Genomic DNA, 16,070 nt, shown 5'->3' on the forward strand with positions numbered 1-16,070 from the left:
TCCCCTTCAGGGTCCTGCACATATACAGATAGATATACAGATAATGTCTCTGCACAGGAAAGCATAGAGCTAGCTAGCTATACTCTGATGTATTCCCCTTCAGGGTCCTGCACATATACAGATAGATATACAGATAATGTCTCTGCGCAGGAAAGCATAGAGCTATCTGGCTATACTCTGATGTATTCCCCTTCAGGGTCCTGCACATATACAGATAGATATACAGATAATGTCTCTGCGCAGGAAAGCATAGAGCTAGCTAGCTATACGCTGATGTATTCCCCTTCAGGGTCCTGCACATATACAGATAGATATACAGATAATGTCTCTGTGCAGGAAAGCATAGAGCTAGCTAGCTATACTCTGATGTATTCCCCTTCAGGGTCCTGCACATATACAGATAGATATACAGATAATGTCTCTGCACAGGAAAGCATAGAGCTAGCTATACTCTGATGTATTCCCCTTCAGGGTCCCGCACATATACAGATAGATATACAGATAATGTCTCTGTGCAGGAAAGCATAGAGCTAGCTAGCTATACTCTGATGTATTCCCCTTCAGGGTCCTGCACATATACAGATAGATATACAGATAATGTCTCTGCACAGGAAAGCATAGAGCTAGCTATACTCTGATGTATTCCCCTTCAGGGTCCCGCACATATACAGATAGATATACAGATAATGTCTCTGTGCAGGAAAGCATAGAGCTATCTAGCTATACTCTGATGTATTCCCCTTCAGGGTCCCGCACATATACAGATAGATATACAGATAATGTCTCTGTGCAGGAAAGCATAGAGCTAGCTAGCTATACTCTGATGTATTCCCCTTCAGGGTCCCGCACATATACAGATAGATATACAGATAATGTCTCTGCACAGGAAAGCATAGAGCTAGCTATACTCTGATGTATTCCCCTTCAGGGTCCCGCACATATACAGATAGATATACAAATAATGTCTCTGCGCAGGAAAGCATAGAGCTAGCTAGCTATACTCTGATGTATTCCCCTTCAGGGTCCTGCACATATACAGATAGATATACAGATAATGTCTCTGCGCAGGAAAGCATAGAGCTATCTATACTCTGATGTATTCCCCTTCAGGGTCCTGCACATATACAGATAGATATACAGATAATGTCTCTGCGCAGGAAAGCATAGAGCTATCTGGCTATACTCTGATGTATTCCCCTTCAGGGTCCCGCACATATACAGATAGATATACAGATAATGTCTCTGCGCAGGAAAGCATAGAGCTATCTGGCTATACTCTGATGTATTCCCCTTCAGGGTCCCGCATATATACAGATAGATATACAGATAATGTCTCTGCGCAGGAAAGCATAGAGCTAGCTATACTCTGATGTATTCCCCTTCAGGGTCCTGCACATATACACATAGATATACAGATAATGTCTCTGCGCAGGAAAGCATAGAGCTATCTGGCTATACTCTGATGTATTCCCCTTCAGGGTCCTGCACATATACAGATAGATATACAGATAATGTCTCTGCGCAGGAAAGCATAGAGCTAGCTAGCTATACTCTGATGTATTCCCCTTCAGGGTCCTGCACATATACAGATAGATATACAGATAATGTCTCTGTGCAGGAAAGCATAGAGCTAGCTAGCTATACTCTGATGTATTCCCCTTCAGGGTCCTGCACATATACAGATAGATATACAGATAATGTCTCTGCGCAGGAAAGCATAGAGCTAGCTAGGTATACTCTGATGTATTCCCCTTCAGGGTCCTGCACATATACAGATAGATATACAGATAATGTCTCTGTGCAGGAAAGCATAGATCTATCTGGCTATACTCTGATGTATTCCCCTTCAGGGTCCCGCACATATACAGATAGATATACAGATAATGTCTCTGCGCAGGAAAGCATAGAGCTATCTAGCTATACTCTGATGTATTCCCCTTCAGGGTCCTGCACATATACAGATAGATATACAGATAATGTCTCTGTGCAGGAAAGCATAGATCTATCTGGCTATACTCTGATGTATTCCCCTTCAGGGTCCCGCACATATACAGATAGATATACAGATAATGTCTCTGTGCAGGAAAGCATAGAGCTAGCTAGCTATACTCTGATGTATTCCCCTTCAGGGTCCTGCACATATACAGATAGATATACAGATAATGTCTCTGTGCAGGAAAGCATAGAGCTAGCTAGCTATACTCTGATGTATTCCCCTTCAGGGTCCCGCACATATACAGATAGATATACAAATAATGTCTCTGCACAGGAAAGCATAGAGCTAGCTAGCTATACTCTGATGTATTCCCCTTCAGGGTCCTGCACATATACAGATAGATATACAGATAATGTCTCTGCGCAGGAAAGCATAGAGCTAGTTATACTCTGATGTATTCCCCTTCAGGGTCCCGCACATATACAGATAGATATACAGATAATGTCTCTGCACAGGAAAGCATAGAGCTAGCTAGCTATACTCTGATGTATTTCCCTTCAGGGTCCTGCACATATACAGATAGATATACAGATAATGTCTCTGTGCAGGAAAGCATAGAGCTAGCTATACTCTGAAGTATTCCCCTTCAGGGTCCTGCACATATACAGATATACAGATAATGTCTCTGCACAGGAAAGCATAGAACTAGCTAGCTATACTCTGATGTATTCCCCTTCAGGGTCCTGCACATATACAGATAGATATACAGATAATGTCTCTGCGCAGGAAAGCATAGAGCTATCTGGCTATACTCTGATGTATTCCCCTTCAGGGTCCCGCACATATACAGATAGATATACAGATAGTGTCTCTGCGCAGGAAAGCATAGATCTATCTGGCTATACTCTGATGTATTCCCCTTCAGGGTCCTGCACATATACAGATAGATATACAGATAATGTCTCTGCGCAGGAAAGCATAGAGCTAGCTAGCTATACTCTGATGTATTCCCCTTCAGGGTCCCGCACATATACAGATAGATATACAGATAATGTCTCTGCGCAGGAAAGCATAGAGCTAGCTAGCTATACTCTGATGTATTCCCCTTCAGGGTCCCGCACATATACAGATAGATATACAGATAATGTCTCTGCACAGGAAAGCATAGAGCTAGCTAGCTATACTCTGATGTATTCCCCTTCAGGGTCCTGCACATATACAGATAGATATACAGATAATGTCTCTGTGCAGGAAAGCATAGAACTAGCTAGCTATACTCTGATGTATTCCCCTTCAGGGTCCTGCACATATACAGATAGATATACAGATAATGTCTCTGCACAGGAAAGCATAGAGCTAGCTATACTCTGATGTATTCCCCTTCAGGGTCCTGCACATATACAGATAGATATACAGATAATGTCTCTGTGCAGGAAAGCATAGAGCTAGCTAGCTATACTCTGATGTATTCCCCTTCAGGGTCCCGCACATATACAGATAGATATACAGATAATGTCTCTGCACAGGAAAGCATAGAGCTAGCTAGCTATACTCTGATGTATTCCCCTTCAGGGTCCCGCACATATACAGATAGATATACAGATAATGTCTCTGTGCAGGAAAGCATAGAGCTATCTGGCTATACTCTGATGTATTCCCCTTCAGGGTCCCGCACATATACAGATAGATATACAGATAATGTCTCTGCGCAGGAAAGCATAGAGCTATCTGGCTATACTCTGATGTATTCCCCTTCAGGGTCCTGCACATATACAGATAGATATACAGATAATGTCTCTGCGCAGGAAAGCATAGAGCTATCTGGCTATACTCTGATGTATTCCCCTTCAGGGTCCCGCACATATACAGATAGATATACAGATAATGTCTCTGCGCAGGAAAGCATAGAGCTAGCTATACTCTGATGTATTCCCCTTCAGGGTCCTGCACATATACAGATAGATATACAGATAATGTCTCTGCACAGGAAAGCATAGAGCTAGCTAGCTATACTCTGATGTATTCCCCTTCAGGGTCCCGCACATATACAGATAGATATACAGATAATGTCTCTGTGCAGGAAAGCATAGAGCTAGCTAGCTATACTCTGATGTATTCCCCTTCAGGGTCCTGCACATATACAGATAGATGTACAGATAATGTCTCTGCGCAGGAAAGCATAGAGCTATCTGGCTATACTCTGATGTATTCCCCTTCAGGGTCCCGCACATATACAGATAGATATACAGATAATGTCTCTGCGCAGGAAAGCATAGAGCTATCTGGCTATACTCTGATGTATTCCCCTTCAGGGTCCTGCACATATACAGATAGATATACAGATAATGTCTCTGCGCAGGAAAGCATAGAGCTAGCTAGCTATACTCTGATGTATTCCCCTTCAGGGTCCCGCACATATACAGATAGATATACAGATAATGTCTCTGTGCAGGAAAGCATAGAGCTAGCTAGCTATACTCTGATGTATTCCCCTTCAGGGTCCCGCACATATACAGATAGATATACAGATAATATCTCTGCGCAGGAAAGCATAGAGCTAGCTAGCTATACTCTGATGTATTCCCCTTCAGGGTCCTGCACATATACAGATAGATATACAGATAATGTCTCTGCGCAGGAAAGCATAGAGCTAGCTAGCTATACTCTGATGTATTCCCCTTCAGGGTCCCGCACATATACAGATAGATATACAGATAATGTCTCTGCGCAGGAAAGCATAGAGCTATCTGGCTATACTCTGATGTATTCCCCTTCAGGGTCCTGCACATATACAGATAGATATACAGATTATGTCTCTGCACAGGAAAGCATAGAGCTATCTGGCTATACTCTGATGTATTCCCCTTCAGGGTCCTGCACATATACAGATAGATATACAGATAATGTCTCTGCACAGGAAAGCATAGAGCTATCTGGCTATACTCTGATGTATTCCCCTTCAGGGTCCTGCACATATACAGATAGATATACAGATAATGTCTCTGCGCAGGAAAGCATAGAGCTAGCTATACTCTGATGTATTCACCTTCAGGGTCCCGCACATATACAGATAGATATACAGATAATGTCTCTGCACAGGAAAGCATAGAGCTATCTGGCTATACTCTGATGTATTCCCCTTCAGGGTCCTGCACATATACAGATAGATATACAGATAATGTCTCTGCGCAGGAAAGCATAGAGCTAGCTAGCTATACTCTGATGTATTCCCCTTCAGGGTCCCGCACATATACAGATAGATATACAGATAATGTCTCTGCACAGGAAAGCATAGAGCTATCTGGCTATACTCTGATGTATTCCCCTTCAGGGTCCTGCACATATACAGATAGATATACAGATAATGTCTCTGCGCAGGAAAGCATAGAGCTAGCTATACTCTGATGTATTCCCCTTCAGGGTCCCGCACATATACAGATAGATATACAGATAATGTCTCTGTGCAGGAAAGCATAGAGCTAGCTAGCTATACTCTGATGTATTCCCCTTCAGGGTCCTGCACATATACAGATAGATATACAGATAATGTCTCTGCACAGGAAAGCATAGAGCTATCTGGCTATACTCTGATGTATTCCCCTTCAGGGTCCTGCACATATACAGATAGATATACAGATAATGTCTCTGCACAGGAAAGCATAGAGCTATCTGGCTATACTCTGATGTATTCCCCTTCAGGGTCCTGCACATATACAGATAGATATACAGATAATGTCTCTGCGCAGGAAAGCATAGAGCTATCTGGCTATACTCTGATGTATTCCCCTTCAGGGTCCTGCACATATACAGATAGATATACAGATAATGTCTCTGTGCAGGAAAGCATAGAGCTAGCTAGCTATACTCTGATGTATTCCCCTTCAGGGTCCCGCACATATACAGATAGATATACAGATAATGTCTCTGCACAGGAAAGCATAGAGCTATCTGGCTATACTCTGATGTATTCCCCTTCAGGGTCCCGCACATATACAGATAGATATACAGATAATGTCTCTGCGCAGGAAAGCATAGAGCTAGCTATACTCTGATGTATTCCCCTTCAGGGTCCCGCACATATACAGATAGATATACAGATAATGTCTCTGCACAGGAAAGCATAGAGCTATCTGGCTATACTCTGATGTATTCCCCTTCAGGGTCCTGCACATATACAGATAGATATACAGATAATGTCTCTGTGCAGGAAAGCATAGAGCTAGCTAGCTATACTCTGATGTATTCCCCTTCAGGGTCCTGCACATATACAGATAGATATACAGATAATGTCTCTGCACTGGAAAGCATAGAGCTATCTGGCTATACTCTGATGTATTCCCCTTCAGGGTCCTGCACATATACAGATAGATATACAGATAATGTCTCTGCACAGGAAAGCATAGAGCTATCTGGCTATACTCTGATGTATTCCCCTTCAGGGTCCTGCACATATACAGATAGATATACAGATAATGTCTCTGTGCAGGAAAGCATAGAGCTATCTGGCTATACTCTGATGTATTCCCCTTCAGGGTCCCGCACATATACAGATAGATATACAGATAATGTCTCTGCACAGGAAAGCATAGAGCTAGCTAGCTATACTCTGATGTATTCCCCTTCAGGGTCCTGCACATATACAGATAGATATACAGATAATGTCTCTGCGCAGGAAAGCATAGAGCTAGCTAGCTATACTCTGATGTATTCCCCTTCAGGGTCCCGCACATATACAGATAGATATACAGATAATGTCTCTGCGCAGGAAAGCATAGAGCTAGCTAGCTATACTCTGATGTATTCCCCTTCAGGGTCCCGCACATATACAGATAGATATACAGATAATGTCTCTGCGCAGGAAAGCATAGAGCTAGCTAGCTATACTCTGATGTATTCCCCTTCAGGGTCCTGCACATATACAGATAGATATACAGATAATGTCTCTGCGCAGGAAAGCATAGAGCTAGCTATACTCTGATGTATTCCCCTTCAGGGTCCTGCACATATACAGATAGATATACAGATAATGTCTCTGCACAGGAAAGCATAGAGCTAGCTAGCAATACTCTGATGTATTCCCCTTCAGGGTCCTGCACATATACAGATAGATATACAGATAATGTCTCTGCGCAGGAAAGCATAGAGCTATCTATACTCTGATGTATTCCCCTTCAGGGTCCTGCACATATACAGATAGATATACAGATAATGTCTCTGCGCAGGAAAGCATAGAGCTAGCTAGCTATACTCTGATGTATTCCCCTTCAGGGTCCTGCACATATACAGATAGATATACAGATAATGTCTCTGCGCAGGAAAGCATAGAGCTAGCTAGCTATACTCTGATGTATTCCCCTTCAGGGTCCTGCACATATACAGATAGATATACAGATAATGTCTCTGCGCAGGAAAGCATAGAGCTAGCTAGCTATACTCTGATGTATTCCCCTTCAGGGTCCCGCACATATACAGATAGATATACAGATAATGTCTCTGCGCAGGAAAGCATAGAGCTAGCTAGCTATACTCTGATGTATTCCCCTTCAGGGTCCCGCACATATACAGATAGATATACAGATAATGTCTCTGCACAGGAAAGCATAGAGCTAACTAGCTATACTCTGATGTATTCCCCTTCAGGGTCCCGCACATATACAGATGGATATACAGATAATGTCTCTGCGCAGGAAAGCATAGAGCTAGCTAGCTATACTCTGATGTATTCCCCTTCAGGGTCCTGCACATATACAGATAGATATACAGATAATGTCTCTGCACAGGAAAGCATAGAGCTAGTTAGCTATACTCTGATGTATTCCCCTTCAGGGTCCTGCACATATACAGATAGATATACAGATAATGTCTCTGCGCAGGAAAGCATAGAGCTAGTTAGCTATACTCTGATGTATTCCCCTTCAGGGTCCTGCACATATACAGATAGATATACAGATAATGTCTCTGCACAGGAAAGCATAGAGCTATCTGGCTATACTCTGATGTATTCCCCTTCAGGGTCCTGCACATATACAGATAGATATACAGATAATGTCTCTGCGCAGGAAAGCATAGAGCTAGCTAGCTATACTCTGATGTATTCCCCTTCAGGGCCCTGCACATATACAGATAGATATACAGATAATGTCTCTGCGCAGGAAAGCATAGAGCTAGCTATACTCTGATGTATTCCCCTTGAGGGTCCCGCACATATACAGATAGATATACAGATGATGTCTCTGCGCAGGAAAGCATAGAGCTAGTTAGCTATACTCTGATGTATTCCCCTTCAGGGTCCCGCACATATACAGATAGATATACAGATAATGTCTCTGCGCAGGAAAGCATAGAGCTAGCTAGCTATACTCTGATGTATTCCCCTTCAGGGTCCCGCACATATACAGATAGATATACAGATAATGTCTCTGCGCAGGAAAGCATAGAGCTAGCTAGCTATACTCTGATGTATTCCCCTTCAGGGTCCCGCACATATACAGATAGATATACAGATAATGTCTCTGTGCAGGAAAGCATAGAGCTATCTGGCTATACTCTGATGTATTCCCCTTCAGGGTCCCGCACATATACAGATAGATATACAGATAATGTCTCTGCACAGGAAAGCATAGAGCTATCTAGCTATACTCTGATGTATTCCCCTTCAGGGTCCCGCACATATACAGATAGATATACAGATAATGTCTCTGCGCAGGAAAGCATAGAGCTATCTATACTCTGATGTATTCCCCTTCAGGGTCCTGCACATATACAGATAGATATACAGATAATGTCTCTGCGCAGGAAAGCATAGAGCTAGCTAGCTATACTCTGATGTATTCCCCTTCAGGGTCCTGCACATATACAGATAGATATACAGATAATGTCTCTGCGCAGGAAAGCATAGAGCTATCTGGCTATACTCTGATGTATTCCCCTTCAGGGTCCCGCACATATACAGATAGATATACAGATAATGTCTCTGCGCAGGAAAGCATAGAGCTATCTATACTCTGATGTATTCCCCTTCAGGGTCCTGCACATATACAGATAGATATACAGATAATGTCTCTGCGCAGGAAAGCATAGAGCTATCTATACTCTGATGTATTCCCCTTCAGGGTCCTGCACATATACAGATAGATATACAGATAATGTCTCTGCGCAGGAAAGCATAGAGCTATCTGGCTATACTCTGATGTATTCCCCTTCAGGGTCCCGCACATATACAGATAGATATACAGATAATGTCTCTGCGCAGGAAAGCATAGAGCTATCTATACTCTGATGTATTCCCCTTCAGGGTCCTGCACATATACAGATAGATATACAGATAATGTCTCTGCGCAGGAAAGCATAGAGCTAGCTAGCTATACTCTGATGTATTCCCCTTCAGGGTCCTGCACATATACAGATAGATATACAGATAATGTCTCTGCGCAGGAAAGCATAGAGCTATCTGGCTATACTCTGATGTATTCCCCTTCAGGGTCCTGCACATATACAGATAGATATACAGATAATGTCTCTGTGCAGGAAAGCATAGAGCTAGCTATACTCTGATGTATTCCTCTTCAGGGTCCTGCACATATACAGATAGATATACAGATAATGTCTCTGTGCAGGAAAGCATAGATCTATCTGGCTATACTCTGATGTATTCCCCTTCAGGGTCCTGCACATATACAGATAGATATACAGATAATGTCTCTGCGCAGGAAAGCATAGAGCTAGCTAGGTATACTCTGATGTATTCCCCTTCAGGGTCCTGCACATATACAGATAGATATACAGATAATGTCTCTGCGCAGGAAAGCATAGAGCTATCTAGCTATACTCTGATGTATTCCCCTTCAGGGTCCTGCACATATACAGATAGATATACAGATAATGTCTCTGCGCAGGAACGCATAGAGCTAGCTAGCTATACTCTGATGTATTCCCCTTCAGGGTCCCGCACATATACAGATAGATATACAGATAATGTCTCTGCGCAGGAAAGCATAGAGCTATCTGGCTATACTCTGATGTATTCCCCTTCAGGGTCCCGCACATATACAGATAGATATACAGATAATGTCTCTGCGCAGGAAAGCATAGAGCTATCTGGCTATACTCTGATGTATTCCCCTTCAGGGTCCTGCACATATACAGATAGATATACAGATAATGTCTCTGCGCAGGAAAGCATAGAGCTATCTGGCTATACTCTGATGTATTCCCCTTCAGGGTCCTGCACATATACAGATAGATATACAGATAATGTCTCTGTGCAGGAAAGCATAGAGCTAGCTATACTCTGATGTATTCCTCTTCAGGGTCCTGCACATATACAGATAGATATACAGATAATGTCTCTGTGCAGGAAAGCATAGATCTATCTGGCTATACTCTGATGTATTCCCCTTCAGGGTCCTGCACATATACAGATAGATATACAGATAATGTCTCTGCGCAGGAAAGCATAGAGCTAGCTAGGTATACTCTGATGTATTCCCCTTCAGGGTCCTGCACATATACAGATAGATATACAGATAATGTCTCTGCGCAGGAAAGCATAGAGCTATCTAGCTATACTCTGATGTATTCCCCTTCAGGGTCCTGCACATATACAGATAGATATACAGATAATGTCTCTGCGCAGGAACGCATAGAGCTAGCTAGCTATACTCTGATGTATTCCCCTTCAGGGTCCCGCACATATACAGATAGATATACAGATAATGTCTCTGCGCAGGAAAGCATAGAGCTATCTGGCTATACTCTGATGTATTCCCCTTCAGGGTCCCGCACATATACAGATAGATATACAGATAATGTCTCTGCGCAGGAAAGCATAGAGCTATCTGGCTATACTCTGATGTATTCCCCTTCAGGGTCCTGCACATATACAGATAGATATACAGATAATGTCTCTGCGCAGGAAAGCATAGAGCTAGCTAGCTATACTCTGATGTATTCCCCTTCAGGGTCCTGCACATATACAGATAGATATACAGATAATGTCTCTGCGCAGGAAAGCATAGAGCTATCTATACTCTGATGTATTTCCCTTCAGGGTCCTGCACATATACAGATAGATATACAGATAATGTCTCTGCGCAGGAAAGCATAGAGCTATCTGGCTATACTCTGATGTATTCCCCTTCAGGGTCCCGCACATATACAGATAGATATACAGATAATGTCTCTGCGCAGGAAAGCATAGAGCTATCTATACTCTGATGTATTCCCCTTCAGGGTCCTGCACATATACAGATAGATATACAGATAATGTCTCTGCGCAGGAAAGCATAGAGCTAGCTAGCTATACTCTGATGTATTCCCCTTCAGGGTCCTGCACATATACAGATAGATATACAGATAATGTCTCTGCGCAGGAAAGCATAGAGCTATCTGGCTATACTCTGATGTATTCCCCTTCAGGGTCCTGCACATATACAGATAGATATACAGATAATGTCTCTGTGCAGGAAAGCATAGAGCTAGCTATACTCTGATGTATTCCCCTTCAGGGTCCTGCACATATACAGATAGATATACAGATAATGTCTCTGTGCAGGAAAGCATAGATCTATCTGGCTATACTCTGATGTATTCCCCTTCAGGGTCCTGCACATATACAGATAGATATACAGATAATGTCTCTGCGCAGGAAAGCATAGAGCTAGCTAGGTATACTCTGATGTATTCCCCTTCAGGGTCCTGCACATATACAGATAGATATACAGATAATGTCTCTGCGCAGGAAAGCATAGAGCTATCTAGCTATACTCTGATGTATTCCCCTTCAGGGTCCTGCACATATACAGATAGATATACAGATAATGTCTCTGCGCAGGAACGCATAGAGCTAGCTAGCTATACTCTGATGTATTCCCCTTCAGGGTCCCGCACATATACAGATAGATATACAGATAATGTCTCTGCGCAGGAAAGCATAGAGCTATCTGGCTATACTCTGATGTATTCCCCTTCAGGGTCCCGCACATATACAGATAGATATACAGATAATGTCTCTGCGCAGGAAAGCATAGAGCTATCTGGCTATACTCTGATGTATTCCCCTTCAGGGTCCCGCACATATACAGAAAGATATACAGATAATGTCTCTGCGCAGGAAAGCATAGAGCTAGCTATACTCTGATGTATTCCCCTTCAGGGTCCCGCACATATACAGATAGATATACAGATAATGTCTCTGCACAAGAAAGCATAGAGCTAGCTAGCAATACTCTGATGTATTCCCCTTCAGGGTCCCGCACATATACAGATAGATATACAGATAATGTCTCTGCACAGGAAAGCATAGAGCTAGCTAGCTATACTCTGATGTATTCCCCTTCAGGGTCCTGCACATATACAGATAGATATACAGATAATGTCTCTGTGCAGGAAAGCATAGATCTATCTGGCTATACTCTGATGTATTCCCCTTCAGGGTCCCGCACATATACAGATAGATATACAGATAATGTCTCTGCACAGGAAAGCATAGAGCTAGCTAGCTATACTCTGATGTATTCCCCTTCAGGGTCCCGCACATATACAGATAGATATACAGATAATGTCTCTGCGCAGGAAAGCATAGAGCTAGCTAGCTATACTCTGATGTATTCCCCTTCAGGGTCCTGCACATACACAGATAGATATACAGATAATGTCTCTGCGCAGGAAAGCATAGAGCTATCTGGCTATACTCTGATGTATTCCCCTTCAGGGTCCTGCACATATACAGATAGATATACAGATAATGTCTCTGCACAGGAAAGCATAGAGCTAGCTAGCTATACTCTGATGTATTCCCCTTCAGGGCCCTGCACATATACAGATAGATATACAGATAATGTCTCTGCGCAGGAAAGCATAGAGCTAGTTAGCTATACTCTGATGTATTCCCCTTCAGGGTCCTGCACATATACAGATAGATATACAGATAATGTCTCTGCACAGGAAAGCATAGAGCTAGCTAGCTATACTCTGATGTATTCCCCTTCAGGGTCCTGCACATATACAGATAGATATACAGATAATGTCTCTGCACAGGAAAGCATAGAGCTAGCTAGCTATACTCTGATGTATTCCCCTTCAGGGTCCCGCATATATACAGATAGATATACAGATAATGTCTCTGCGCAGGAAAGCATAGAACTAGCTATACTCTGATGTATTCCCCTTCAGGGCCCCGCACATATACAGATAGATATACAGATAATGTCTCTGTGCAGGAAAGCATAGAGCTATCTGGCTATACTCTGATGTATTCCCCTTCAGGGTCCTGCACATATACAGATAGATATACAGATAATGTCTCTGCGCAGGAAAGCATAGAGCTATCTATACTCTGATGTATTCCCCTTCAGGGTCCCGCACATATACAGATAGATATACAGATAATGTCTCTGCGCAGGAAAGCATAGAGCTAGCTAGCTATACTCTGATGTATTCCCCTTCAGGGTCCCGCACATATACAGATAGATATACAGATAATGTCTCTGCGCAGGAAAGCATAGAGCTATCTGGCTATACTCTGATGTATTCCCCTTCAGGGTCCTGCACATATACAGATAGATATACAGATAATGTCTCTGCACAGGAAAGCATAGAGCTAGCTAGCTATACTCTGATGTATTCCCCTTCAGGGTCCCGCACATATACAGATAGATATACAGATAATGTCTCTGTGCAGGAAAGCATAGAGCTAGCTATACTCTGATGTATTCCCCTTCAGGGTCCCGCACATATGATAGATATAAAATAATACATGCTACTGTAATTAAACCCTCCTATTTTATTTGCCTATTTGTCCCGGTTATTAAAATGTTTACAATATTTCCCTAGTACAATGTATGGCGAAAATGTTATATGGAAATAAAGGTGCATTTGTTCCCATTACTAATTAGAAACCGCTATTTGGATAAATAACAGAAATATAGCCTCATGACATACATATCATAAAAAAGTTTAGTTCCCAAGGTGCCCAAAATGTATGTTTTTTTTAAATGTATATATATATATATATATATATGTATATATATATATATATATATATATATATATATATATATATATATATATATATATATATATATATATACAAATATTTTGTTTTGTTTTGGTAACTATGCAAGAGCGGGGTTATTTTGTTATATATATGTATTTTTCTTTAAACTGAAGTAAGAGGTATACGGAGGTTGCCGTATTTATTTCCGTTTAAACAATACCAGTTGCTTGGCAGTCTTGCTGATCCTCTGCCTCTAAAACCTTTAGCCATAGCCCCTGAACAAGCATGCAGCAGTTCAGGTGTTTCTGACATTCTTGTCAGATCTGACATCTGGGAGGGGCTACTGATGTTTTGGCATGGGATGGGCTACTGATATTTCAGTGTGGGAGGGGCCACTTATGTCTCAGTGTGAGAGGGGCTACTGGTGTCTCAGTGGGGGAGAGGCTACAGCTGTCTCGGTGGGGCAGGGGCTCCAGCTGCCTCAGTGGGTGAGGGGCCCCGGCTGTCTCAGTGGGGGAGGCGTTATCTCTGTCTCAGTGTGGGAATATCAGGCTAGGGTTAGTCCGAGTAGCTGATGTGTGTTTCTCTCCCAGGAGTTTATCCTGCATTGTCTCTCGACCTCGGCAGAGAAGCGTCCATCTGCCCACGATCTGCTCTTCCACCGAGTCTTGTTCGAGGTTCATTCACTGAAGCTGCTGGCGGCTCACTGCTTCCTCAACACCCCCTGTGAGTATTACTGTACCCCGACACCCCATGGAATGTGTTACTGTACCCTGATACCCCATATAGGCTGTGAGTATTACTGTACCCTGATACCCCATATGGGCTATGAGTATTACTGTACGCTGATACCCCATATGGGCTGTGAGTATTACTGTACCCTGATACCCCATATGGGCTGTGAGTACTACTGTACCCCAATACCCCGTATGAGCTGTGACTATTACTGTACCCCGTATGGGCTGTGAGTATTACTGTACCCCGTATGGCTTTGAGTAGTACTGTACCCAGTATGGGCTGTGAGTATTACTGTACCCCGGATGGGCTGTGAGTATTACTGTACCCAGTATGGGGTGTGAGTATTACAGTACCCCGTATGGGCTGTGAGTATTACTGTACCCCGTATGGGCTGTGAGTATTACTGTACCCCATATGGGCTGTGAGTATTGCTGTACCCCGTATGGGCTGTAAGTATTACTGTACCCCTTATGGGCTGTGAGTATCACTGTACCTCGTATGGGCTGTGAGTATCACTGTACCCCGTATGGCCTTTGAGTATTACTGTACCCCGTATGGGATGTGAGTATTACTGTGCGCAGTATGGGCTGTGAGTATTACTGTACCTTGTATGGGATGTGAGTATTACTGTACCCCGTATGGGCTGTGAGTATTACTGTACCCCGTATGGGCTGTGAGTATTACTGTACCCCGTATGGGCTGTGAGTATTACTGTACCCCGTATGGGCTGTGAGTATTACTGTACCCTGTATGAGCTGTGAGTATTGCTGTACCCTGTATGGGCTGTGAGTATTACTGTACCCCGTATGGGCTGTGAGTATTACTGTACCCCATATGGGCTGTGAGTATTGCTGTACCCTGTATGGGCTGTGAGTATTACTGTACCCCATTATGGGCTGTGAGTATTACTGTACCCCATTATGGGCTGTGAGTATTACTGTACCCCATTATGGGCTGTGAGTATTACTGTACCCCGTATGGACTGTGAGTATTACTGTACCCCGTATGGGCTGTGAGTATTACTGTACCCCGTATGGGCTGTGAGTGTTACTGTACCCCGTATGGGCTGTGAGTGTTACTGTACCCCGTATGGGCTGTGAGTATTACTGTACCCCGTATTGGCTGTGAGTATTACTGTACCCCGTATGGGCTGTGAGTATTACTGTACCCCGTATGAGCTGTGAGTATTACTGTACCCCGTATGGGCTGTGAGTATTACTGTATGGTCTGTGAGTATTACTGTACCCCGTATGGGCTGTGAGTATTACTATACCCCGTATGAGCTGTGAGTATTACTGTACCCCGTATGGGCTGTGAGTGTTACTGTATGGTCTGTGAGTATTACTGTACCCCGTATGGGCTGTGAGTATTACTGTACCCCGTATGGGCTGTGAGTATTAC

At 43.0% G+C, this 16,070-nt stretch overlaps 1 protein-coding gene across 2 annotated transcripts in view; it reads left to right on the forward strand.

The window, feature by feature from the left end:
- Positions 1 to 16,070, forward strand: part of NRBP2 (nuclear receptor binding protein 2) — a 286,650-nt gene that overhangs the window by 233,744 nt on the left and 36,836 nt on the right. For both annotated transcript variants that reach the window (XM_068238202.1, XM_068238201.1), the window contains one exon: positions 14,525 to 14,657. In XM_068238202.1, the coding sequence (XP_068094303.1) occupies positions 14,525 to 14,657 (133 nt within the window). The remainder of the gene's footprint in view (positions 1 to 14,524; positions 14,658 to 16,070) is intronic.

This window comes from Hyperolius riggenbachi, chromosome 5, assembly GCF_040937935.1.
Source record: "Hyperolius riggenbachi isolate aHypRig1 chromosome 5, aHypRig1.pri, whole genome shotgun sequence".
Lineage (NCBI taxonomy): Eukaryota > Metazoa > Chordata > Amphibia > Anura > Hyperoliidae > Hyperolius > Hyperolius riggenbachi.